This window comes from Fringilla coelebs (assembly GCF_963513975.1).
Source record: "Fringilla coelebs genome assembly, chromosome: 8".
NCBI lineage: Eukaryota > Metazoa > Chordata > Aves > Passeriformes > Fringillidae > Fringilla > Fringilla coelebs.
Genome location: NC_140066.1, coordinates 25,684,873 through 25,710,882, shown reverse-complemented (window position 1 = coordinate 25,710,882; position 26,010 = coordinate 25,684,873). Strand labels below are relative to the sequence as shown.

The window sequence follows — 26,010 nt, the reverse complement described above, 5'->3', positions numbered from 1 at the left end:
AAATCACCCAAATTAGTGAATACTCCAGCTGACCTAAATCTGTGCATTTGTTTAGAGAATGTAGAAAGGAAGAAAGTCAAGTAAGCTTGCTATCTGATTTCAGTTAAAATCCCTCTTTATTTACATCTGTGCATATAACAGGAAGTGCCAGAGGTAGATATTTATTAGGCAAGAAATTCTGTGAAGCACAATATGGAAGAATCCCATCCTGGCAGGAAAACAAGCATGTGTTGGTCTGAGTTTTGGGTTGGTTTTTGGTTGGGTTTTTGTTTGTTTGTTTGTGGTTTTGTTTGCGTTGTTTTTCTGGGGGTTGTTTTGTTTTGTTTTGGTTTGGTTTTTCATTTTTCTAGTCCCTGAAGAAGAAGCTCTTCTATCACTGAAACCAGGGGAAATCCCAGATCTGGAGCAGGGAGCAGCTAACTCACCACAACTGAAGGTGCTCATTCTCATTCTGATGCCCAGCAGAGGAGCACATGTTGCTACTCCTGCACTCTTAACAGATATTGTCTCACTCATAATTGCCTTGATTCCTTTGGGATTTTTTCCCCACAAGCCAGGCTACCCTGGTCCCCCATTTCCTGGGAGATGGTGAGCCTATGCTAGAGTTGCTGTCTCAGTGAACACTTACAGAATGTCTTGGTACCTAGATGTACCTCCTTAACTTGTTGATATTTACAGCTTTTGAGTCAATGAAAGAAAATGCTGACAATTTCACACAAAGAAGAGGGCCTGTTATGACATCTGGATCTGAATCCACTCTGTGTAAGGAAGTAGCAGTAAAGTGAGACAAACTCCTGCATGCAGGCTGAGCTGACTGGGCCAAAACCACACCTAAAACAGCAAGGGAACAGTTGCAAGTTGTGCTGGTGGGACCAGATTTTATGAATAGATGAACTATCTCTCCATGAATTAAACATAAATCATGACTTTAGAGAAAACCAAATGGGCTGTGTAATCTCCCATTTTTTTAAATTAGGATTTAGATGGAATTAACATTAAAGGAGGTCACTAGTTACAAAGAAAATTGATAGAAAGGGACTGAGACAAGGAAGTAGAACTTAATTGAAAACACAAATCAGCAATTAGGGAGAGCAGGAGAGGAAGAGTTAAACTGTCTCATGTCTAGCAAGACGATGCAGGGAGTGAGAGACTGGAAACAAAGCAAACATAAAAAATGAAAGATGACACTAGAAAGGCAGGCAATTGCCAACAAAAAACACTGTCTAATTTTTTTCCTAAACAATAAATATGGTTTCTAAGAGCCTCTTCAGAGCTTTTCATTCAGTTGCTTTTGGCTGACCTGTCAACTAGGAACAGCAGCCTGAGGGCAATGGGTGATGACTCAGGGCTGCTGTACTTCTGTCTGTGGCCCAAAACAAAGTAAGAAAAACAGCTGGTTTTTTTTTTTTTTTTCCTAGAAAGGAGAGATGCATTTTCTTCCAAATAAAACACACCATCCATTTGGATCTAGATTTTCAGTTGGTGCAAATTATTTTAATTTAGACCATTAAAATAGACCCTCTCAGATATAAGGCCTTCCACTGATACTATTCAGGAGAAAAAACAACAGCAGTGAAGCTATCAAGAAGGTACCAGCACCAGACAGCAGCGTGCATCAGGACAAATTTGTGCAAGAAAATCTTGGTCTGTGTTCTATTTCCCAAGGAGAAATGTCGCACAAGAATTTCAGAGAACTTCTCTTGCCATTAAATCTGAGGGATGTGGTTCATTTCCACTGAAACTGAATGCCATGGCATCAAGGTTGCCCACAAGAAAGAAATTCAAAGTGTTGGCCACCAGCAATCCATATTGAACTGGTCATGAAAAGCTGCACCACTACCAGATTTCAGGTCAGGAGAGAGAGGAGATGGGGCAGGCAAAGAGTTTCTGTGAATTGCAGATCAAAACCAAAACCTTGCAATAAAAATCCTACAGTACAATCATGGCAGATCCTTTCCCTCAGCTTTGGAAAACAGTCCTGGTATTATTCATCAGCTCAATGGACACTTCCTTTATAGTGCTAGCAGAAGAGGAAAACCACTGCAAATGACATGGTACAGCATGATCTTTCAGTTAGCAAGTAATGCCAAGTGCAATTAGTAAGTAAACTGCAGAACATGTAATTACAAAGCAGCCCTACAGTTTGGACTCAATTTCCCCTTTAGCTGCACAAACACTGCATAAGGCAATGGGAGAGAAAGGGATTTTTGTTATTATTTTTTCAAATAGGAAGTGCTATCAAAATAAGAACTTCCTGAATGACAAACCAAACCTTTTGAAATTTGGTCTCTAAAAAATTTATTACCAATGTTCTCAAACAACTTTACATGACAATTGCTTCAAAAGAAATCCCAGGAACATGAAAGAGAGTATGAGACACCTAGGAAGGGGGATGGGAAAGCGTATTAATTTTTAATGCTGTTTTTCAGAAGAGTTCTTTCTCCTCTTCGAAGCACTCCTGAAAGACGACCAGTTTCTGACAGCCTTGAAACCTGAAGATGCTGCCACTCTGTTCTAGAAAAGATACTGGCAGCTGTCAGCAATCATCTCCTCTTGGGTCTGTGGTCTCAGCAGAGGCAGGTGCTGCTGCTTTGCCAGAAGCCAGATAACACAACACATACAGTAATTTCAATATTTCATCCTATGAATCAGCAGATTTCCAACCAGAAATGTCCAACAGAAATGTGGAAGCCATCCCTTAGAATATGTAGGCTCCAAATGCATGTGACAGGTGAAGCACAGTGACAAGCTATGCCTGGATATCAGAGAAGAAGCCTCAGAAGAGGAAGCTCTGGAGAGCTGCTTTCCAACACTCATTCAGTTCAGTGATCAAAAATCTGTCAGAGTGAACTCTGCAGTCAACCCAACACTGAGCCTTCAAGCTCCCAGAAAAGCTGGTGTGCTGTGCCACTCCTTTCCTTGTGCAGCATCAGAGAGAGATTCAGCTGGAAAGGTGCTAAGGCAATGTAGTTCCTCTGTCCCCTGAGGGTTGGTGTGATCAGAGCACCAGAATATTTCACATCTTGCTGTCACAAAAAGGTGAAAGACTCAGGAATGTCTGTGTGCACAGCATCCTGCCCCTTCCTGTGCACCCTCCATCAGGCCTGAGTGCTTCACACAGCCCAGCCCACCTGCAGGCAGGAGGACAGCACAGGGCCAAGATCCTTCTGTCCTTAGCAGCACAGGAAACAAAGCACAGGAGCCTCTAGATGAGAATATCTGGATCCCATTGCCAGCAGGCAAAACTTGCCCTTTCATCTAGGGAAAAGAAATCATCTATCAGCCTGCTGCTTATTGTGGCTCCTTCTGCAAGGGCTTCTTTCTTTTGTTCACTTCAGCAAATTCCAGTCTCAAGTGAACACACCTTTCTCTAGTCCTCCTCCCTGCACATGCTCACCTCTCCATCCCCCTTGTCTGAGAATTATAGGCATGACTGAGCATCTCCCTCCCCCAAAAGAAATGGGAAGAGTCTGCACAGTGGGATCCCTATCTGGGGCTCTGGAGACCTGCATTGCTGCCAAGCTCTCCCAATGACAGCCTGCTGAGTGCCTGACCGTGGGCATGTCCTTTGTTCTCCCTCAACTTCCCTACTGGCAAAATACAGCTGATGATGTTGACTATTTTAGCATAATGTTTGATCTAGTGTCCATAAATAGCACTTGACTCCAGTGACAGTAATGTTTTCCCCAGAAAGTCAAAGATGGACAATACGTGCCACAGAGCACGATGCCTTCTCCATGTGTTACAGCTTCTGCCAGGAATCTTCCAGGTACATGGTGCTACTGCTGGGAACTGGTCTTGGGTCACAGACATCCTTTTCCTAAAGCCAAATAAATCACACGGGGCTGTCTGAGAAAGATTACTCTAAGCAGATGTTCTCATCACCTGATTTGTCTTTCAGGTGCCACAGAAAGACCTCAGCTCACTCTGCAAGTATTACCAGCACAATCAATATTGTGCTTCTTGTGGACTGTTTAGGTGAAATCATGCAGAGATCCAAAGGCTAAAAAACAGAATACTCCTCTGCCAGAGAGGGAGATGGGAGGAGGAAGTGACACTGATTAATCTTGGGGTCGTTAATAATGGTTTTAAGTCTTGCAAACAAAGATAATGATATGTGTAATCAACTCTCTTACTCCAGGGTATAAACTGATCATCTGCTGGGATAAAATGGGAATTCCTATAACACACATTTTCTTGTCCATTGTAAAGTCACTTGATGCCATTAGCAGATTGATCATTTTCTCACAAAGTTAAAGCTATTCATTAGTTCTAGAAGGTTTTGAAATTAGATCAGATGATACAGGAATGCAGCTCACTATGGCAAATGCCAATATCCTCTCAATCATTTTGGTTTCCTTACTTAATAATTGTACTTGGAATTTTGTTCTCAGATCAAGTTCCAAATTTTACTTTGTTTTCTGTGTGCAGTCATTATTTTAACAGATTCACTTTAATTTCATGGATTCTCTTATGAAGAGTCCTTATATAGGTTTGTGCACTGCAGACTGCACAAGTCCCCTGAGCGAGGACAGAGAAAATGAACTCACAAGGACACATCAGAGCCTTGCAGGAAAATCCATAGCCAATAACAATGCCAGTTGCACCACAAAGAAATATTGTACTGAACAGAAGAAAAAAAGAAAAAAGGAAAAGTGAGATAAAACCACAGTAGGGACAAAAATTAAAATGTAACAATCTTTTCTAGTATCTAATGGTACCCTGTCTCATTTTCTGCACTAGAAGCTGCAAGTTTGATTTAGCCTTCTAGAGAACTCTGGTGAAATCTTTCTTCCAGATTCCTTCTTGCCAAATTTCTGTGTGGCTCAGCAGCAGTCAAAGCAGAAGATCTATGTTTTTTTTCAGGTAATTTCTTCCTCTTTTCTCACAGACTGAAGTGAAAAGAGGCCAGTCTGATGCCAGGAAAGTTCAAAGGCACCTGTGGCCCATGGGAATTGAGGGACACTGACTCTTTTCTTCATGCACGTTGTACGAGACTCTCAGTTCCTTCTAGGATAAACAACCTCGTGGTGTTTTGGCATCCACTCCCACTGTCTCTCATTTGCTCAGGTTGCTAAGCAGAAATGTTGGCTGTGGAGGGCAAAGCCTGGCACCAGGGGGAGAACACAAGCTCCTCTGACCTCATCCCAGCAAAGGCACTATTTTCTATCACTGGATTGAGGTTTCACCTTAGTTTTCCTCAGTACATCCACTCAGAGGTGCCAGACCCATGGCTCCCTATGCTATGCAAAGGAGCAGAATGCTTCAAGGATTTTGTGTCAGCTTAAGTAATTTTTTTTTCCTGTATTAGCTTTTAATGTAACAGCAAGACTTGAACAAAAGGCAGCAGATGTTGCCTTGCTTGAAGAGAAAAGATGATAATCACCTTATCAGGAAAAGACAGGAAAATTACTCCTGGCTCCTGTGTAACTTTGAACTCAGTGGGAGCTTGGACCTGGGAGCTCTTGTCCTTTTCTCATCCCCAGTTTGCTGAATCTCTGCTGATTGTGAATCAGAATCTGTCCACATTGCCTTCATACCAGTATCTACTTTGCTGATGTCTTCCACAGGTCAGTCAGTTCTTCAGAATAAGAGTAACTCATGGAACTCCTGGCCACAGGATAAGGTGACTCTTAAAAATCTTTTTCAAATTATTTAGAGGGAAAACTCCCAAAAATAGGAAAACTCATTATTATCTTAGAAATACAAAGAATACCATGTTTGGCCTAGAAAGTTCCTTATTTGTTAATCTCTATAAATGTGAGAAGCATATAAGGTAATAATATTTTTATTATAATTTAGTATAGTACATATAGTTTTAGCATCCTGTACTTTCCACTGTTGGAACATGGAACTGAAACAGAAGGACTTCTGGTCTGATGCAGTGTGGCCTGTGCTCTTAATACTTTCTTTCTCACCTCAAACCTCCCCTGGCACCCATCTCAACTTTTCCAACATCTCTCAATTACTTATTCATTCTTCCTCACTCTTCTGCCACCCAGTGATGGATTGCCAGTAATTTTATGGGTCTCTTGGAAAGAAAGAATTATTCCCACTTCATCTCTGGTAAAGCTGCATGGCCACATAAACAAGAAGGTGTTGGAAAGGGCCAGGACTCGTACCCTATTCATTTACAGCCAGGAACATCTCCTAACACACATAGCCAAGGGCAGCAGTCACAGCAGTGTTGACAGACCAACTTTCAGTTCATTGCAAATATTAATGCTCAATTATGCATACACACATACAGAGAGATCATTAAGTTCACATGCATAGAACTACATAGAAATTTATATACACGCGTGGGTGTGTCTACATAAATATTTATTTATCAGTACAGAGAAACTTAATGATCCCCATCTGTAAATGAGTGTCTGCACACATACACACATAATGAGTCTACTAAAATGATGCAGGGCTGTGAAGCAAAAAGGTTGTTCCTGTTAATATAGGTTTGGAGAGATGCTTAGCACAGGAGATGGAGTGGCAGGGGTAATAATTATTAGTCAGAGCTGGAACAACATAAAGCCCTTCTCTGGACCCATGACAACATCTTGTTTGTTGTTGACAACATCTGATTTGAGTGGTACAAACTAGTTTGGATATATCACAGTGTGATTCCTTTCCCCTGTTGGACAACTTCAGACAAGTAACACACTGTGCCTATGGCTCGTCAATCCAGAAATGTCAGATCTGACCCATCAGAACATGACATCATTAAAAGATACACTAGTTAACAGTGAGGGGTACAGCACAGACATTAGAAACCTGTAGATTTCAAAAAGGCTAGTGCATTCTAGGCATTCATCTGAGAACCACCCATGTCTAAGCCACCACCCTTATGCATTTATTTTCCTAGAGGACCCTGTGTGTTCTGCAGCCTTTCCCCCACAGCTGCAGCAAGCTCCACAATGTGCCTTGGTACAAAGCTCTACACTAAAGGAGCTGAACCGACTCTCTTGTCAGAGGAGAGAAGTGTCAAATTAACAACAAAAGGAACTGCAGAAGATGATCAGCCAGGACTGGAGGAAGGGCAGGGGATTGACTTTGGTTAGGCAGCATTCAAGGCAGATCAGCTCATGCAGCCTTGTGATGCTTCCCTGTGCATCTCAAAACCATGTTCTTAACTGAGCTCCCCCAGCTTGTGAACAAATAATTAATTCTTGCAGCATTATAGCCATTCAAAATTACAAAATCATAGAATAATTTAGGTTGGAACAGACCTCTGCAAGACATCCTGTCCAACACCCACTAAAAGCAGCTCCCAATCCAGAGTACTCAGATATTCAGAATCATATAAAGCCCCCTCATAAAGCAAATTACTGATGTTACCATACTGACAAGTTTTTCAGGACTGTTTAGGACAAGCATACACGGCACAAAGCGCAGAGGATTCAAAAAGCCTAGGATACTAATTCAATAAAGACAGACATGGAAAAAGCTCACTTAATAGCTATGAAGTGGGACAAAATTGTGTGCTAAAAGGGTTGCTACTTTCAACAGCCCAGAGAGCCTCTCACAGCATGTGGCGCAAAATGAAAGTTGGGAAAGCCATTCTACTGATATATTGATTTTAATAACATAGTATTATGAAAATATTGTTAATAATGCAATATTTTAATAATAGTTGGAGTGTAATGACTATGTATACACATTCCCCTCAGAATATTATTTTTCTAAATGGGTGAACACAGAACACTTTGATGCTAATCTATGGAAGAAATTTTTTCTAACAGGAATCAGCTGAGACCACTAGGTGAAGTATTCTGCATTTTCAGGGATGAGAGGCAAACTTTTAAAAGCCACTAACCTACCCGTTTGGCAGCACACAAATATGACCACAGCCTTGGTCTCTGCCTCAGTGCTGCTTCAAGTCTAAGAGCTCCCACTGACCCCATGGTCAGTTTGGGATGCAAATCCCAGACTGTTGTGCTCCTCTCATGGGGGTTTCTACCCACAAACACAAATTCTATATACCTCCAAACCACCATGTGTGATCTTGGTTCAAGGGGTGGCAAGTAGCAATAGAAATACATTGATTTCTTCTCAGCCAAACCTTACACAAGCTCAGGATCACCCTACACAGCCCTTACAGATGAAATCATTAAAATTCTCATTGGGAGAAGCACCTAAGTGTTCTGTACAGAAATGGTTTGCATACAGCTTTATAAATAGGCTCTTTCCTCCTCAGTTCCTTTCATGCTGTGGATAGAAATTTCTCAAAACATTCATTGCAAGTGTCATGTGAAATTTCCTTGTATGGCTTTTACAGACTATTTAGAATGGTATTTAAAACTGCTAATGATGACAGTAATAATAAAGATAATACCAATAACAATAGCAATGGCAATAATAATGGAAATATGCCTGCAAAGATTTCAAAAGAAAAACTTCTCAACAAACCTAATACACGATATTCAGGAAGATAACTCACTTCCTACATTCTCCACCAGAAGACTACAGAGATATAAATAACAATAACCTTAGATTTATAATGCATTTTTCATCTCAAAAGAAACCTGCATTGATTTATAAAGCAAATGGCCTAAATCCACAGCTAGTTGCAACTGATTAGCTCCACTGATTTCAATGAAGGTGCTGATGTGCAGATTTATGTGAGCTCACATCTCTTTCTGCACAAGAGTGTGCATGTGTCTGCACGTGTGTGCAGCTGGAAAGTGACACACATTGCATGAAGAATTTCACAGAAAGAGACCGTATTAAACAACACAAAGTTACATATTGCCATTCCATTTGCAGAAAAAATGCTCAGAGTGAAGAGAATTGCAGGTTCTAATTTTTAGCTGGGAGCTGGCATATGTGTGTTCCCAACTGGATGCTCACAGCAGTCTCCTGAAAAGGCTCACAGGTGTATCATATGCTGCTCAGTTTTGCTCTTTGCAAAAACAGGGAAATGTTTGCAGATAGCAAGGCAAGAGATGCACAGATATATTCCTCTACAAAACAAGGACCTTGCTTTTTTGAAAAAAAAAAAAAAAGACAAAGTCAAAGCCAAGGCATTGTTTTGGACTAAAGGGAAAGCGAGCAATACCACCAGAAGTGACACCACCTCTACTCTGATAAAACCTCAGTAGCTGTCTGTGGCAGGCACAGAGGCTGCCTTGTTTTGCTCCAGCATTGTTTGGGAATAAAGCAGAGGAGTGCTGCTGTGTAAAGCATAACCATAATTACTTAGCCTGCCCTTCCTAAGACAGTTTATCACAGGGGATGTGGATGTGCTATACAGGAGTCAGCTATGCTTTCCTGAGCCCTCCAAGGCTACAGCACCAAACATTTCTTCTGCCATGGCATAGATGGCACAGAAGCCAGTTGAAATGACCATTTGTTAGAAGAGTAAAATATGATTTTTCCCCAGCTCCTCTCTGGCAGCTGAGCTCAACTTCAAGTATAGGCACATGGTCACTTCTGCTTGTGTAAAGCTGACGTAGAGCTGGTTTTGAAAGGCATACAAATCACACAACACAGACATTCAAATCAGTAGCTAAAATGTCTAAGACACACAGCTGTTACCCTGTTCCAACTTCCTCAGAAACTAATGGCACTCAGTTTCTCACTACCTGTGACACCAGCAATGAGCTCCACCTACACATTTATGCCACGTAAGTATGGACTGAAGCCTAGAAGAAAATAAATTTGACCTGAATCTCTTTTCTCTTGCAAGCAGTGAAAATGTGCAGGAACTTCCAGTGCAGATGCAGAAAAGCAGATTGACTGCAAGATGAAATTTTTAATCAATGTCCTGCCCCTAAACTGGAGTGGTGCAACAGTGTGATCTGACGTGATTAACCAAAGGCACTTCTTCATGCCACTCTAAGTATGCTTCACAGGCATGCCTTAGTCTAAGACATCTTAGCCACCTTGCTTTCTGATGTTTTTCAGAAAGCTGTTTCAGCCAGTTCAAAGACACACAGGTAGGAAGGCATTTCTGAAACCAATGAAGGCAGTGCATCTTGTTCTCGCTTTGTTCAGAACCCCAGAGCACAGTGCTCTGATCTGCTTTTTGCAAGAGGTCAGAGGACTACTTAAAAATGCCTTTGAATTTAAAAACTTCCCTTTCCTGGTTGTTAAACTCAAATCCTGGCCTGTTCTTGGGCCAACATCACTCCACTGGTTCCACCAGCCTTACCCAGTGCTTCAGCACTCCTGAAAGGAGGAAGGTCCCAGCACCATCAGGGCCAGCCCAGGCTCTTCCTTCCATGGGATGGGTGAGCCATTCTACACACCCCAGAACAGGAAGGTTATTCTAAGCTCAGCTCTGCACAATGAGAACACTTTTATCTTGAGCTAAAACTGATGTACAGCCCACAATGCAAGCAACAAGGCTGGGCTATATCCATACCCACCAGAAATCTCAAAAGACAGCCATGTTGCACAACTGGAGCAAGCACAGAAATGGCAGGAGGTACAGCCATACAGATCTCTGCCTTCTGAAGAGCACTGCAGTCCCTGGGCCTTCAGATCCAAGGAATGCAATCTCAGCAGTAATTATGAGAAAGGACCTCTGGTTGTCGCTAGATGCAACCTGACCAAGGCTACACCACTCTCCAGAGAAGCAGATCTGTCTACTGCTCTATGTGAACTCCCAGGATACAGCCTGGGACCATCTCTCCTTGCTATAGCCCCTATCACTGCTGGAAAGAGCTTGGCTCCATCATCTATTCGCCACATGATGCAAGAACACGCCAGCCAGGCCTATGGCCACCAGCAGAACCCACAAAAGAGCACCATGCCTTCATGAAACACTGTGTGTGCAGCTACACAACGCTGCACTGCACATCATGGAGTTACCATGAACTTGGGGATCTCCATGCACCCCTCGTGCCATCACAATTTAAAACTGGAGCTGCTATACTTACGTCATGATCTGGGTCTCTATGCCAGGGTCTACAAGGGATCCATCCACAAAAAGTGGTGTTGATGTGAAACTGTATTTAGTCCAGGATCTTCCCTCATCAAAACTCACCCTGGGATAGAAGCAGACAACATTTATACATATAAAAAGTCTTACTCTTGAGCAAATGTAGCAATTAAATGTTGGCTAAGGTCTGCAGGCTCCAGCAGCTGGATTTACAGACAAGCACCAATCTTTGCCATTTCCCAGCCCACTAAATTCATGCTCCTGATGTACTTTGAAAGATCAAAGCTTTAGAAAGCATAAACACTGGCAATAAGTGCATGTATATACTTTATGCAGCTGTACATCAGACCTCTAGGGATCAAGAGGCTTTGCTGAGACCTGTTTCTGGGTCTGCAATAGCACCTGGCATGAAGCACCACTCAGAGCATAAGCAACCCTGGCCTGAATGCATGAAAATTGCTTTCACCACCACAAGACATTTTGACCCATCCCTGTATCAATGCCATATAGCATTAGCTACAATCTCTCTAGCCCTATGAGTACTTAAAGGCAAATTTAGCTTATTTGTGGAGTGAGGAGTGTTGAATGTGTGTGCCCACACAGGCATCTGAGCACCTGGATCTGTCTGGGAGGCTCTTGGTGGACACTGAATCCCCCCTGCTCCAAGTAGGTAGGACAATATCTGACACACCACTAAAGGACCAGGAGGCCACTGTGGTGCGTATGAAAACATGGCTTATACCAACCTCAGATCTCTGGTGTGGAAAGCCAAGACTGGCAGTCACCATTCCCTAACTCTCTGCCCCTCATGTCACTTAACAAGACACCTTCACCTGTCTCAGAATGCACCTGTGCAAGAATAGGAAGTTAACTTTACACCTAAGGCAGAACTCTGGGAGAACAACAGCACACAGAAAGATTATCTGCCCTAAATCTATTTATTTAAATGTATGTATCTTCCCATACACCTGTGCATTTGTATGCGTTCTGCTTGCATGCTTATCTCTCCAAATAGCATTTCAACTTCTGGGGAACAGCATGCTTCATTAGCTTAGCTAAAGTTCTCTCAGCTTTTCAATTATCCACCCCTCTTTTCTCCAGCATGAAACTTATTGTACAATGTCTCAGCCTGAGAACTAATAGATTTACATGTACCCTTTAATCTATTCCACTCCTGCCCATAAAACAGGTGCCTACTGAAGCAATATGAAGCAAATTCCAAAGCCCCTAAGGGTACAATTTTGAAGGAAACCTGTTGGAGCTTATTGATAACAAATCTAAATCACTATTCATTTAATAGAGTGGGTGGGGCACTCAGAACTGCGCACACCATTTCAGGAGACTTATTGTGAGAGGAGAGCATCTGAAATGAACCTCTGCAAACAAAGGTGAACTGAGCTGTCAGCTCCTATGAAAATTCAACCTGTGACCAAATCTTTCCCAATATGTAATTACAGGCACTTGTAGTAACATGCTTTTCATGCCTGAAGAGCCTTCACAATTAAAGACACAATTAAAACAGTAACAGCTGGCTTGAATAATGCAGTAACTAATGGTTAATATGTGACTTGCAGCTTCTTCCATAAGGGGCTCACCTTTCACTCTTCCAGAGCTCAACTTGCTGCAGTCTGATGCACCCACTGCTAGTAACACCAACCCTTGGCTAACACAAACTTCCACTTCCTTGACTCATCCTTGGTTTGGTCTAAAGACTGGGACATGGTCCTGATGTCCTCTTGCCTGAGAGCACTTTAATTATAGCCATGACAACTGAATTACCCATCAGAGGCTTCCAGTCACACTCCAACACATTCACACCAGAATGGTGTCTGCAGCCCACCCTTAGGAGTCTGCTCTGTTACTGCTCTCCTCTGTATGTCCAGTTATGGAGCCAATACATCCCCTGGTTAACAGTCCACTATCACACTGTGACTAAAGCAGTCATTTCTTTGCTCCAGGTGGCAAAGAAATGAGCTAAAATGCAATATATTCAAACTTTTCTAGAAATCTATGTTGCATTCGTCCCAGAGTTATCTGTCAGGTCAGAAACATAAAGTTCAGAAGCTTTTTATATTGAAAAAGTAGCTGTTAATGTTTTCAAAGTACATCTCCAGAACATCAGCTTATAAATGGGTGAAGTCAACTTGTCTTGAGTCAACCTGTCTTGGAATGACTGCAATTTCACTGGAGGATTTTGTGCAATAATGACTCAGGTAGAGGAGACCTTAGCACCTCATCACTGCTTCCAAACACCATTGCTTTCTCTTTCTATTTGACTGAAGACCACGTTTCCTGTTCTGCATGCAAAGTAATAGACATGTGCTTAGTTATGAATTTCAGAATGTGTGACTGGTGCCAGAGTCAGAGGGGCAAGAGCTAAGAAGAGGATAATTTTGAGTGGTATCTTTAGTGCTTAGGCTGTTATAACAACTGTTTTGCTTTATAGCAAAACAGTGTCTTCAACTGAGAAATCATTTTGCCCTATTTCACTTCCAACTCTAATCAGTTGCCGCCACAGTATCTCTGGAAATTGATAGTCAAATATAGAGGGGTTAGCAACATATCTCTGTTGTCCTTATCTACACCTACTGCCCTCTCCTCTCCCTCCCTTTATCTGTCTTACCAGATTAATGTTAAATTCTGTAAACAAAATGTAGAAATGAGAGACACATCCTCCTGAAGCCCAAAGGATGACTTAGTATATGTGTGTCTGTAGGAAAGAAAGCCCACCTGGGGGCTCATAGTGCAAAGAGCAATTCATAATGTTGTTGATTATGTATGGAGCCATTACGTTTATAAAATGGTGCAATAATCATTCTATTCCTCAATAAAACCAAAATGGGGGTAAAACACAGATAAGAATGACTTCACCTGCTCGTTTTACAGACACTGGCAGCCTCTCAAAGTAACAAGTTTCCTTACCACATGTGCCGGATGGGCACTGACGTGTGTTTCATGGCCACTAGTGCCCCTCCCCAGTCCAGAAACCAAACGTTGTATTCCTCCTCAAAGATCTGCAAACAGAGGAAGTACTGCATGAGTGCTCCACTCCCCTGGCAAGTGAAGAGTCAGAAGAATAGCAAAAGGCTCTGTGCTTTCCTTTGCTGTGCAAAACATACCTGTCTCCAGGAATTGCCACCATCAGAAGAGATGAACACGCCAACCTCTGTGTAGGAAAGTTCAGAGCCAATATTGCCTGCAACACAAGTGTCAGACATTCTTCTGTGGATGAACACGCTAATGAAAATGTTAATTAAATTTCTGACATTTAATGCTGGAAAATTTGAAATTAAAATAGGTTGACAATCTCCTGTTACCATCACAGAATTCAACTAACCATGTTATTGTGTCAATGCTGTTCCAAAAAAGTTCTGGCTCTGGGAGGTAGCACAACTCAAGAAGGGTGTTTTTATCAGTGCTCAGGATATAGGGAATATCATACTGTCCATCTACCTGATTTTCTTCCCTGACAGCAGCAAGAGTCACCAACTGTTTTAGATGAGGCTGTAAGGAAAACCTTATTGGGCAGCCATACAGAAGGCCAGTCTATAGGGACATCCAGGTTCAAGAGGATAAATCTACTATATCAGTTCAGAGATCATCTTACCCCAGTGTCTTATGATGAGTGGAAGTCCTCAAGAATTCGACGCTGATTTAAAGGTAGCAGTGTAAGTTTTGCATCATTATATTTTAAACACCAAACTGGAAACTCCAAATTTTCAAACATGGATTTACAGAGGGAGGCAAGAAAACGGAGTAAAAAGGCAAGAATTTGGTTGTTATCACTTCATTCTTTCTATGCAAAGCTGTTCCATTATTTCCTTCATTCTCTTCCTCTAGTTTCAGCTGCACACATTTAAACGTCACAAAATGTAACTCCCAAACAAGTCAATAGGATTTATCAGCTGTACAATTAGATAATAAGACATAATTCTTCCATTTACAGGAATCTAACTTCTGTCCTGTACCAAGTGTTTAAGTTTCCAGTCATTGCTGGAAATGTCTCACTGTGAATGAAGTGTTTGAGCAGCCAACACTTGTGAGAAAAAAATGCAAAGCTTATCCTTGAATGCTTTCAGCAACATGGTGAGATGCTCCTGCTGTTGTGAAACTGGTTAGTGGAAACAGATGTGTATATTCCCAACAGGTAAGGTTTTTTCATCTACAAAACAGTAAGACAGAAATTATATTCTGCCTTTTAAAGGTTAATTGTTAGACTGGGAAAGCATTCATCCCATGCACTGGCAGTTTGAAAAGAACCTAATTTACTAACAATTTAGATCAATGCCTAGAATCTCACAGTCCTGCTGCCTCTATTTGCTTCCTAAAAGGTTAAAAAAAAAGCTTTTGTAATTACAGCATCATGAGTGGGGCTTGTTCCTAAGCATCCATCTAGCAAGTGCAACCTGCCAGGAGTGATGACTCCACTTGGCTATGCATGGGGATATCTGGAGGTTTGAACCAAATTATCTCACTTCATTTGGCCTGGATCAGTGAACTGGAAATCACATGGCATCTCCCTTGTTGAGATATAAATGTCATGAAGGGAACCCGTCTCGGGTTCTGCCTTAGTCTGGCAAAAACACTGAAGCACAGAAGGACATGAGAATGCAAAGGGTTGGAGGAAATAGTGTAAATTCATGCAGACAATATGCTAACTGCCCACACTTGCAGGGCACTGCTATGCTGAACAGGACCAAGGAGATAAACTGAGCCTTAGAAAGAACAGTTAAGCTATTCAGACACATTTGAGTGTAGGTAAGAGGCTCCATTTGAAAAGACAGAACTGCCTCCATGGCTCAGAGAGCAGCTTTCAATAGCACCAGCCATTCAGGAAGCACTTTGTTAGCCCAGCAGCTCCCACAGAGCTGAGGGTGGCTGGTAGCCCCATCCATCCTGTGGATTAATTACAGTGGCTCTGCCAGTGCCCCCATGAAGTGTTGTAGCAGGCTGTCACTGAAGCAGCACAACCTGCCAAAGCACTGTTGTGCAGAACAGCCCACAGTACCAATGGCCCATGCAGTGTTGATTAAATGCTGCTGGTCTTGCAGCAGTACAGAGTTAAAAGTAGGTGCCAGGCACAAGACAGGCACCCAGGAAGCCCAGGCTTCACCTGACAGGCTTTGTGACAACCCTGTGCTTGCTACTCAAAAGGTGGGACATACTGACACCTCCTAGGAGTGCAGCCCTTGGGTACTATTCTCCTTCATGGCCCCTGCAGCATGTCTGTCCATCGGTGGTTGTAACAACATGAGAGAGGATCTAGTAATGCCACTGGGTAATGGCACCCTGAAAGTGTGGGCTTAGATCTGCAAATGGGTCATTGTAGAACAACAAATACCTGAAATCTGTTTTAAGCTTGGGGCCATATGACTTCTCTTAGCCCAAAGCAAAAGGGAGTTAATGTGAATTAGCTCAGCATTTGCTGAAACAGAGCTGAACGGCTTCACACCAATGGGGAATAACTCATATACTCTCAGGCTCCCAGGGAGGAATGGGTGAGCAATGAGAAGCACTTAGGTACTTACCTGTGGCCACCAGCAGCCCAGGAGCTGTCTCTTTGCTGGAAATGCTCCCTGAAGTGTAAGGATTCTCTGAGAGCTGCAGGCGCAAGTGCAATGAGCAGAAGGGCTGTTGACAGAAAACAAACAAAAGGCAGAAGCTTTAATATTCAGCAAATTAAATATCAGAGGAACCCTTGGTGACTGCACACAAATGCTCTGATCCTTCTGAAAACGACCCCACACATAGGTCATATGTTCCTTTGATGGATAAGCAGGAGCTCTGCACCACAAACAAGCACGTCTGCCCTTAAAGCACTTTTCCCCAGCAACTTTCTTATTCTGACTAGAATTCTATTAAATGCATCAAGAAAGATAGTCAGAATTTGCCCTTAAAACCTGTGAAGCTATAGATAAAGAAATTTACTGAACTCTGAAGGAGTCAGTTGTGTCTTGGAAAAGATCTGCCACTCACCAGCTGGCAAAGTACAGGATCCCCTCTTAGATCCGTGTTTGGTGCCTGTAGTAAACGCCAGTCTCTGCCTTTGTTGTAGGTAATGAAAGTCTTGATCTGGTCATCCACCTTCCTGTTAGCCAGGAATATGCCTTTGATCCCTGCTACCTAGGAAAAAGGGAGAGAGGTGAAAAAAATACATCGGGAGAACAGGCCAAAAGCAATGTCCACCTGAGCACTCTCAGGAGTGGAGGGTCTCTGTAAAAGCAAGGAAGGCATCTCGATCAAATCTTAGAACACCAAATGGCACTAAGGTATATCTTGCAAAGCTGAAAGGTCTGGTGTGGTTTCTCTCTTTGGAAGAAAAAGACAAGGATTATCACAGAGCAAATCCCTAGGAAACAGCCCATTTTTGGATTTCATTGAGTTCTTGCAGATAGGCTGATGATGAGCTTGAAGGCGCATGCTGCACCTTCACACTTGAGCTCTGCGAGCTTGAGGATGAGGTCAGACACATGGCCTCCCCAGACTGCCAAAACAGGGGAGACAGAAAATCACATCAGAAGCAGTGTGGGATCCTTTCGTGTCACAGAAAAAAAAAAATCAATACAAAAGACGGGAATCCTGAACATGCTGTGACACTGATGTTTTGCAAACTTGATTTCTTCGCTTTCCTTCCACATCCAAATTCTGACAAATCAAGCCAGTTGTTTCAAATGTTTTGATTTTTGTCAGCAGAACCCATTCCAGCAGAATATGGTCCTGTCAAAACATCCCCAAGAAGATTTCATGTTGAGTCTGGTCTCTGTTGCACAGCTGTGAAAGTGAGACAGGAAGAAGAAATTTTCTGCAAATCTGCAACTTCCTGGCAACTGTCAGGATGCAAATCCTTCTACTCTGAAGCCCCTGGAGTGATACTACTCTTTAAATGACTCTGTAAAAATTTATTAGCATTTAACAGTGAAAAGTCTATGATATACCACTGGGGAGTACACAGGTTTGCCCAGGAATGTGAGACAATGTATGTTAATTTTAGCTGGTTCATCATAGCAAAGAAATGTACTTTTTCAGAGGTAGGAAAATATATTTAACCAGGTGAAGAAAAAACATAAACCCTGTCCTTCACACTAATCAATGTGTTATTTGTGAATTTTCCCTCATTGACTTAAACTACCTGGATTTTTATAAACAAATTGATTATGTTGTTAAATGAGCATTATTCTGGCTGAAATAATAAAATGTATAGTCATAACCTCTGCATGCAGCTGCAAGAACTTTCTCTGTGTAACAGTAGTAATCAGCCTGCAACCATTTCTATTAGTGTTACTGATTAGTTGTTTGCTGCTGGCAAAACACTGAGCCCTGCACCTCAGCAGCTCTTCCATCCAACAAATAATAACACACCAAAACCAGAATGCTCTAAAGAAACCAGGAACTGGAACTGCTCTGAATGCACTGCTGCTGGCCAAGGCTGACAGGCTTGGAAGAAGCCTGAGGATGGAAGAGAGTTTGGGGTAGAAGTTGTCCATCTGTCATCTCTGGGCGAGTGGCACCTACAAATTTTTGGTTGTAGTTCACAGACTGTTCAGTGCTCATGAAGGTGCAGTACAGATTTCCTGACTGTGACCAGGTTTCTCTAGATGCCCAAGGGGGAAAGAAAGGTGTGTTTAGTCTTTCTATGGACATGCACATTAGGATGAGAAGGATAATGGTTTTCCCTTTTGGAAAAGACACATAGCTAACCAGTCATTGACTTGAACCCAACCAGTTGTTGCAGCCATAGCAGAATAACTCCATCTATTCCCACATGAGTCAACTCAGCATCAAATCCAGGAAATGCCTCAGGGCTGATCCTAAAACAAATGAAAATCCTGGGAGGTTGGTAAGAGATTTACACTTGCTTGAACTAGCAGTCCAGTGCTGCTCTTTGCAGGGTGACCTTTACTGCATACCTCATAAAGGTCAATGACAATATTCCCCTCCAGTCCTCGGCTGCTTTTCACATTTTCCAAGGCCAGGGTGAAGTAGACCCCTCGGGTGTCCGAGATGTACAGGTTATAGGTGTCGTTCTGGTTCCACTCTTGAACAGCTGCAAACACCTGATTCTCATCTGTGCTGATAATATGCATGTCCTGTTAAAAGAAGACAAAAGGCCTGTTACCGAGGATCTCTGTATTTCTTTGCCCTTCGGGACATGTAGTAATTACCATGAATTATGAAAGAATGGAGATGGAGCATGAATTATAGGTATGTTTAACAACTTTCTGTTAGAGCAAGCCAATAAATTACCAGCATTGTGACTTTTCTGCATTTCACTTTTTAAATAATCACCAGCTGGGCGAAGGGTTTTTGCTTTCTTCATTTTTGGTACCTTCAAGGAATTTCATCCAGTTTCATTTTTTATTTATAAATTTGTAAGTCGGTTTTATTACTTATGGAAGATTCACAGCCTTGGAGCCTGGAGTCTTCATAGTCACTAAGCATCCTATGGCACCAGGCTAAAAGCAGTGATAATTTTCATTCACATGCTGAAATAATGGGCTTGTGCTTCCAACTGGCAAGGGATGGTTTAAAAATCCTTGGAGTTCACATTTATTTGAAGATGAGGTATGGGTATCAGTTTGAGCTACTGCTGATAGTGATTTTTAATCACACAACTTTCCTATTGACAGTTTATCTGAGAAAATTATCCCACAATATAGGGGCTATCAAATAATCCACCCACTAATCTTTGTTGGATTTCTGCTGCTGACCAAGATACAAAAAGTCTAAAAAGGGCATCCCCATTTAGTTTTAATATCAAAGAGATTTGAAAGTGCATTTTCTTGGTATTATTTTAAAACAGATTCATGGAAATGATTTTCAGGGTGGTGATGAGTATTGGAGCACTTCATCCTTGCCACCACTGTTGAACAAACTGACAGAGGTTCAGCTAGAAGCAAAATGACTGTGGTTATATGAGACTCCATTTATCTATTTGTGCCTATTTAAACTTCCTCTAGAGGCCAAGAGGCCTTGATTAATTCCTTGCACTCTTTCTGCATCAAGAAATCATAATTCTGGAAGTCTCCCAAAGGATGGAGTGACCTGATTTCAGGAAAGAATATCTGGAGGAAGATCAGCTCAATATCCTCATCCTGCCTAGGAGGCATCTTAATCTTTTGTGTGAGGTATCTAGATGAAAAGTTAGGATTGATTAAATGGGGCTATTTCTAATAGACCTAACATATCCTATCGGCATGAGATGGGGAGAAAAAACATTTGAGGACCTAATTCCATCCCAGTGAGCACAATCAGCGGGAGATTTGCCATTTGCCTCAACAAAGGAAGACTAAATCAGGAGGTTTGTTCTTGCCCAGGAGCTGTAATTCCTTAAAGATTAAGGAGGTACCCAACCTATTCCAACAGTGGGAAAATAAAGCAAAATGCCCAGTGACTTCAATCTGTTTTTACCAGTTACAGTGGAAATATTGCATTACCCTGGTGCCAGCCTCACATACGTACAACTCCAGCAGTGTTCATTAATCTGCACATGACAGATAGTCATTACTGTACAGCAAAAATATTCTAGTAACTAAGGGCAGCATAAACAATCCTCCTTTACATGGCTTGAAGACTTTTCCAGGACACCTAGCCTTAAAGTACTTCTGATCTTTAAATTACAAAAGTACCCCTCATTTTATAGCATGCACCAATTCTAAATCAGGGCCACCAACAAATCTGTATTATTAACAGGTCATTTTCCTAGTCCGGCTGGCAACAATATTTTTGCTACAAAGATATAATTTGCCTTGTTAGCCACCTCAGGAGCTGCTGGCTCATGTTTAGCCGCTGTCAACCAACACCCCAGGTTGTTTTCCACTGTGCCACTTTCCAGCCACTCTCTCCCCAGCCTGCAGCACTGTGTGGGGTTGTTGTGATCCAAGTGAAGGACCTGGCACTTCACCTTATGGAACCTCACATATTTGGCTTCCCAAGATATTACATGTCTGTGTTCTCAAATGGTGGACTCACCTTAGGAAGGGAGTATTTGGGTAATTTGATCTGTGCAAAGGGTTCCCGTCTGTATGACACATAGTAAGTTGCTCTTCCACCAGTTGTCACCTATGGAAACACCAAAGACAGACAGTGATGACCCTTCTGAGATACTCTGTGATGACACCTCTAAAAGTGCTCAACAAACTTTCTTTCAGGTATATTTTCTATGACAGGCACATCTGTCCCTAAAGGCATCTGGGTAACTCCAAAGAAATCCCAAACCTGACAGGGATGAAGAATTATTTAAGATGTGCTGTTGAACTTTCCATTTTGTCTCTTATGATTCAAATCCAGTGTGATTTTAACATCTCAGGAAAAAAAGTGCTGAGTGGGAGGAGAAGGAGGATCTGGTTTCATCACATGGTCCAGCTCAGTTACCTTGGGCAAGTATTTTAAAGTCTCTGTGCTTCTGTTCTTCCCCTGTAAGTAGGAGATAATCCCTCTTTGCTGCTTCTCAGCCTTGTCTGCACTGTAAGTCCCTTGAGGCCAGGATTGTCTTCCAACAACCTTTTACAGTGACTAGCAGCAGAGATCCACACTAGCACCATTTACTGCTAACTGTAAATGTGCTCTTGGAAAGCTGGAGCTAAGCCCTTAGATGCCCTTTGTCACTATGAAACTGGTTCCTCTGAAATTATACTCTGTGAAAAGGGATGTGCGTGGGGGGAACTGATAGACATCCAAATCTGCAGTTTTATGGACTGAATGAACTAAAGCCTATGCAAAAATGCCATGCATCAATGAGATCTAACACAGATAATTTGTAAAATATGGGCTCTAAAACCTGTCAAGAGTCACTTACTCTTGCTGTAGGTGTTCTTTCTGGCACTATCTCAGACCTGGCTAAAACAAGGCTTACATCAGTGAATTTCCTACATTCTGATGGCTTGGCAGTCTTGCAGGTCTTAAGATAAAACAATGCACAAAGCACTTGTCTATGGTATGGAATATCACCTGTTGGCTTCTGAGGTTTCCAATAGAGCTAAGAGAAAGGTCCTAGATTCTCTCATAGATATACTTCCTTTATCTGACAGTGATATTTGAGAAGGAGCTCACATAGAATATTGCTACAGCACCAATTGTATTCTCAGCAATGATATCACTTCTAGATAGTGGCTTTCTTCCCTGGAGAAGCTGCCATTCGAAGGACACACTATTATTGGTCATGAAATCAGATATCTAATCAAGTCAAGGCTTTTTCCATTGACAGTTTGAAAAACTGGAAAGAAAGGGAGGTTTAGAAGTCGGACCAGCTTCTACTCTAAGACTTTCCCCTCAGATTTTTTCCCATTTTTACTTGTAATATCATCAAAACTGTATTTAGCACTCTCCAGAGAAAAAACAAAACGAGCTACTATTATAGCACACACAGCATAAGGTCATAAGAATGACCTATATGACAGCAAATAAACTCTATAAAGATAATATTTAGCTAAAGCCAAGGGTAAACACAAACAGGAAAATCTAAAGCAACTTGTCTATGCCAATAGAAGAGACAGGGAGAAAACAGCAGTGGGTGGACTCTCACTTCATGGAAAGTGCACTGTGCACTGGCACAACAGTGAGCATTTCAGAGTCCTGCTCTGAGTTGAATCACACAATGGTCTAGGTTGGGACCTTAAACATCATCCAGTTCTTCCTTGTATCTAACCTAATTCTACCCTCTTTCAGTTTAAAGCCATTCCTCCTTGTCCTGACACTCCATGCCCTTGTCCAAAGTCCCTTTCCAGCTCTCTTTTAGCCACTTTAGGTACTGGAAGGTGCCCTAATGTCTCCCTGCAGCCTTCTCTTCTGCAGGCTGAATAAGGTCAGTGAGTGCTACTTCTGAAAGATATATTTCCCATTTAATACTTCCACATCAAAATAAAATTTTCACAGGAGAGAACAGACTGTGCAATTGATTCATACTGAGTCCAGCTAAAAGGCAAAATTCATGTTTGCAGTAATTTTATCTCTCAGATCTACAAGCACTGCTTGAAGGATTCCCACACTTCTAGATATTGTCTAAATAGCACAGGAAATATTTCAATATCCCCTCTTCTCTTTTAATACTTATGGCCTCCATTGGAAAACCCAAATTCTCAATTCTTACATGAACTGAATATGTCCAATGAGTACTTGCTAAGAACCCTGCATTCAATATCCACATCTTCTGATGGACTGAGACATGGTCTTCAACTTGTAGAGGAGGACATCAATATTTACACCATTTGTAAATGCTGTGATGACCAATTAAGACTGGGAACAGTCCAACAATCTTTCAGTTAATCCAGTGAATATAGAGTGTCAAAAAATATCAAGGGGTGATCAACTTCCACTTTCTGTGCCACAACAGGTTCTACTACAAGTCTGGCATACCCAAAAGGTTTTACACCATTATTTTGGCTTTATCCCACTGAAAACTGGTACCTGGGGGGGGGGGGGGTTGTTTGAATTTCTTGTTTGTTTGTCTGATTTTTAAATGCAGAAAGTTGGGATTAAAACACTGTTGAAGTTAGTATGCAACAGTAAAACTCCCTTTCAGGCTTCCACCTGGACTAGGTCACCTTGACAAGGGTTTAGAAATAGAAATATTTGAGGTTTGTGGTCTTCCTGAGCCAGTTAATATGAAGCCACCCACAATTCTGTTGGCAGGATTTGTGTAAGCTTTTCCCAGCCAGGGTCTCATCTTTGCATGATTTACATGCACAGTTATAACAGTTCCAAAAAAATGATCAAGCCTCCAATAAAGTTTTGGCAAGCACCGTGGTACAGAATGAATTTTGGAAGGCCCAACTTAATTTATTTTGATGAACTTTTCCTTTTCCTATGAGCAAATGCTCCAACACTGTAAATCCCAGAGATTATGGCAATGTTTTGCCCTCCAATGCCTCCTTTCAGTTCACATTTGATGAATGCCACCCAATTATTTGCTGTGAGCTCATCTGTCATGCTCAGTACAGAATTAGCTGGGTTTGTCTTTTTCTTCCTCCATCGCTAATGACTGGATCATTAATCTGTTTTTCTGGATTTCTGCTTTATGTGTTTAATTGGGCTTCTGGCCAGTAGAAATTACTCCCATGGACAAATGTGTTTGTCATTAAACACATCTGTTTTTCTAACCTGTGTTCTTTCTTCCTCCCTCCACTCATGAGCTGCTACTTTTCTTTAATATTTCCACATTCAAGACAAAAGTCTCATCTAATTTATATCAGCTGGCATTTAAGAAAAGAAACATCAGAAATTTCTCTTTGAAAGCCCTGAAAGTCTGGATATGTTGGCTCATTCCCCCTGCTGACCTGTAATGAGACAGAGTGCATCAAACATAGAAGAAAACAAATACGTTCACAAGACTGCAGAAAAGTACATTAAATTTGTCATGGAATCTATTTGTCTCAGTAATTTCTGTGACATGTCTAGGAACACACAAAGCCATTTCTCATGTTAATGATTGAATATGATTATTTAAAAGTAAGCTTTTAAGCTTGCTTACTTTTTTTTTCTTTAGATAGAAGGTCATCTTAGGCAACAACACCTGTTTATCTAAAAGAGTTTGGAAGGCAAGCAGAATGAGTTAAGAGGTCTCAAACTGTAAAGAAGCCCTAGATGATGTGAGGAATCGTAGATCACTGTGTATGAGGCTTCTTTATCATCTTCCTGGCCGGCTTATGCTGGGACTCATAATTTCCAATGTAAGGCAGATATTGATGGAACAAACATGAAATTAGTAAATCTCAGAAAGGCCCCTGGGCTGAGGAGGACCCCATCTGCCTCCTGCTGCTCAAAGAATTTGCAGGAAAGTGAGCAAAAAGCTCACAAAGCCAAATTTTACACTTCTTGTTGATACTAAATTCTTAGTAGTATATAGTTGATGTTATTTTCAAAAACCCTCTCACTTGTTCTCCAAGGTGATTCCCCTGCTTCTAGAGTTCCCCTCCTTTCCAATAACATAAATGAGCCGGTATCGGTGTTGTAGCAGCATCCTGGATCTGTGTTCTCCACCTCCATAGGGAGCCCTGCATCCCTCCAATTGCTTTAACTTTAGGTTCCCTTTCTCCTTCTTGTGAACATAAAATCCCCCAAATCAAATTGTGGATTAAAGCACAGAGGAGTCATGGCAAGTTCAGCAGGCAGGCTGCTCCACTGACAGCCTTACCAAGGGATTTTGGGGCACTTCAGAGACAGCCCTGCCTAGGTCCTGCACAGGTTTGTGAGTATGAGGATTGAAAAGCTGTGCTCCTCTCCCAAGCCTAACCACAATTCCAGTCCCAAGAGGTTCAGAAGATGAGGAAGAACATGAACCTAGCATAATGTTCTTCCTTCTTGACTACCCACCATGATCAGGAAAAGCAATCTTCCAGATATTTCTGAGTAGTGAGGTTCTCCACTGCCTTAGCATAAATCCCATCATGACAGGTACCATCCAGTCTGAATTATCTCCCTGTGGTTTTCATTAACTCCATGCCTTCTGCACAGTCATTGAACAATATGCAATTACCTGATTGTGCTGTGGAATTTCTGTGCATGAAGCACCCTCAAGTTGCCTGGTAAATTCAGCAGGCTTAGAAAACATGACACTCTTTAGAGCATCACACCCATCAGAGAAAATTTGCTGTGACAAAGCAGCATTTATTATACTGGCCCTGCCCCTGTTCAGCTCCCTCTCCCCTCAGAGCAAAGATGACACAGCTAAAGGACAGAGCAATCTCAAGTAAAAATATTGCATTTGTTTTAAAAGCAACTCCTGCAGGAAATGTGCAGTTACACCAAAACACAAGCCACATCCGAGCTGCAGGTGCACATCACCCACACAGAAATCAACTTATGAGAAGAGCATAATTGTACACATTGAACCTCCTTTTGATTTCAGAGGAAACATATGAGTTTGCCAAGGCAATACTTTACATCTTCAGCTGATCAATCAGACAGCATGATGGGAGGGGAGAGAGTGATAAAAGAAAGTACATCACAAAAAGCCCTAGAAAGAAAATCAATAAAAAATAAATAAATAAAGGGAAATGTTAATAATTTTTTTTTTCTTATCAAGAGATGTTTAGGCTCAAGTTCCAAATGTGATATTTGGCACAGAAAAGATGAAACTGTGCTAGAAATGGATGAAAAGCACCCAGCAGTGAATAGCAAAGTAGCTAACTACTTAC

At 41.8% G+C, this 26,010-nt stretch overlaps 1 protein-coding gene across 1 annotated transcript in view; it reads right to left on the bottom strand.

Moving 5' to 3' along the window:
• The window catches only part of SORCS3 (sortilin related VPS10 domain containing receptor 3), a gene marked incomplete at its 3' end in the record, with an annotated part of 260,788 nt that overhangs the window by 36,507 nt on the left and 198,271 nt on the right, over positions 1-26,010 (bottom strand). The window contains exons 8-14 of the mRNA XM_084210407.1: positions 20,849-20,938; positions 18,787-18,966; positions 16,856-17,002; positions 16,408-16,510; positions 13,999-14,075; positions 13,802-13,893; positions 10,878-10,985 (exon numbers count right to left, since the gene is read on the bottom strand). Coding sequence (XP_084066533.1) covers positions 10,878-10,985; positions 13,802-13,893; positions 13,999-14,075; positions 16,408-16,510; positions 16,856-17,002; positions 18,787-18,966; positions 20,849-20,938 — 797 coding nt within the window. The remainder of the gene's footprint in view (positions 1-10,877; positions 10,986-13,801; positions 13,894-13,998; positions 14,076-16,407; positions 16,511-16,855; positions 17,003-18,786; positions 18,967-20,848; positions 20,939-26,010) is intronic.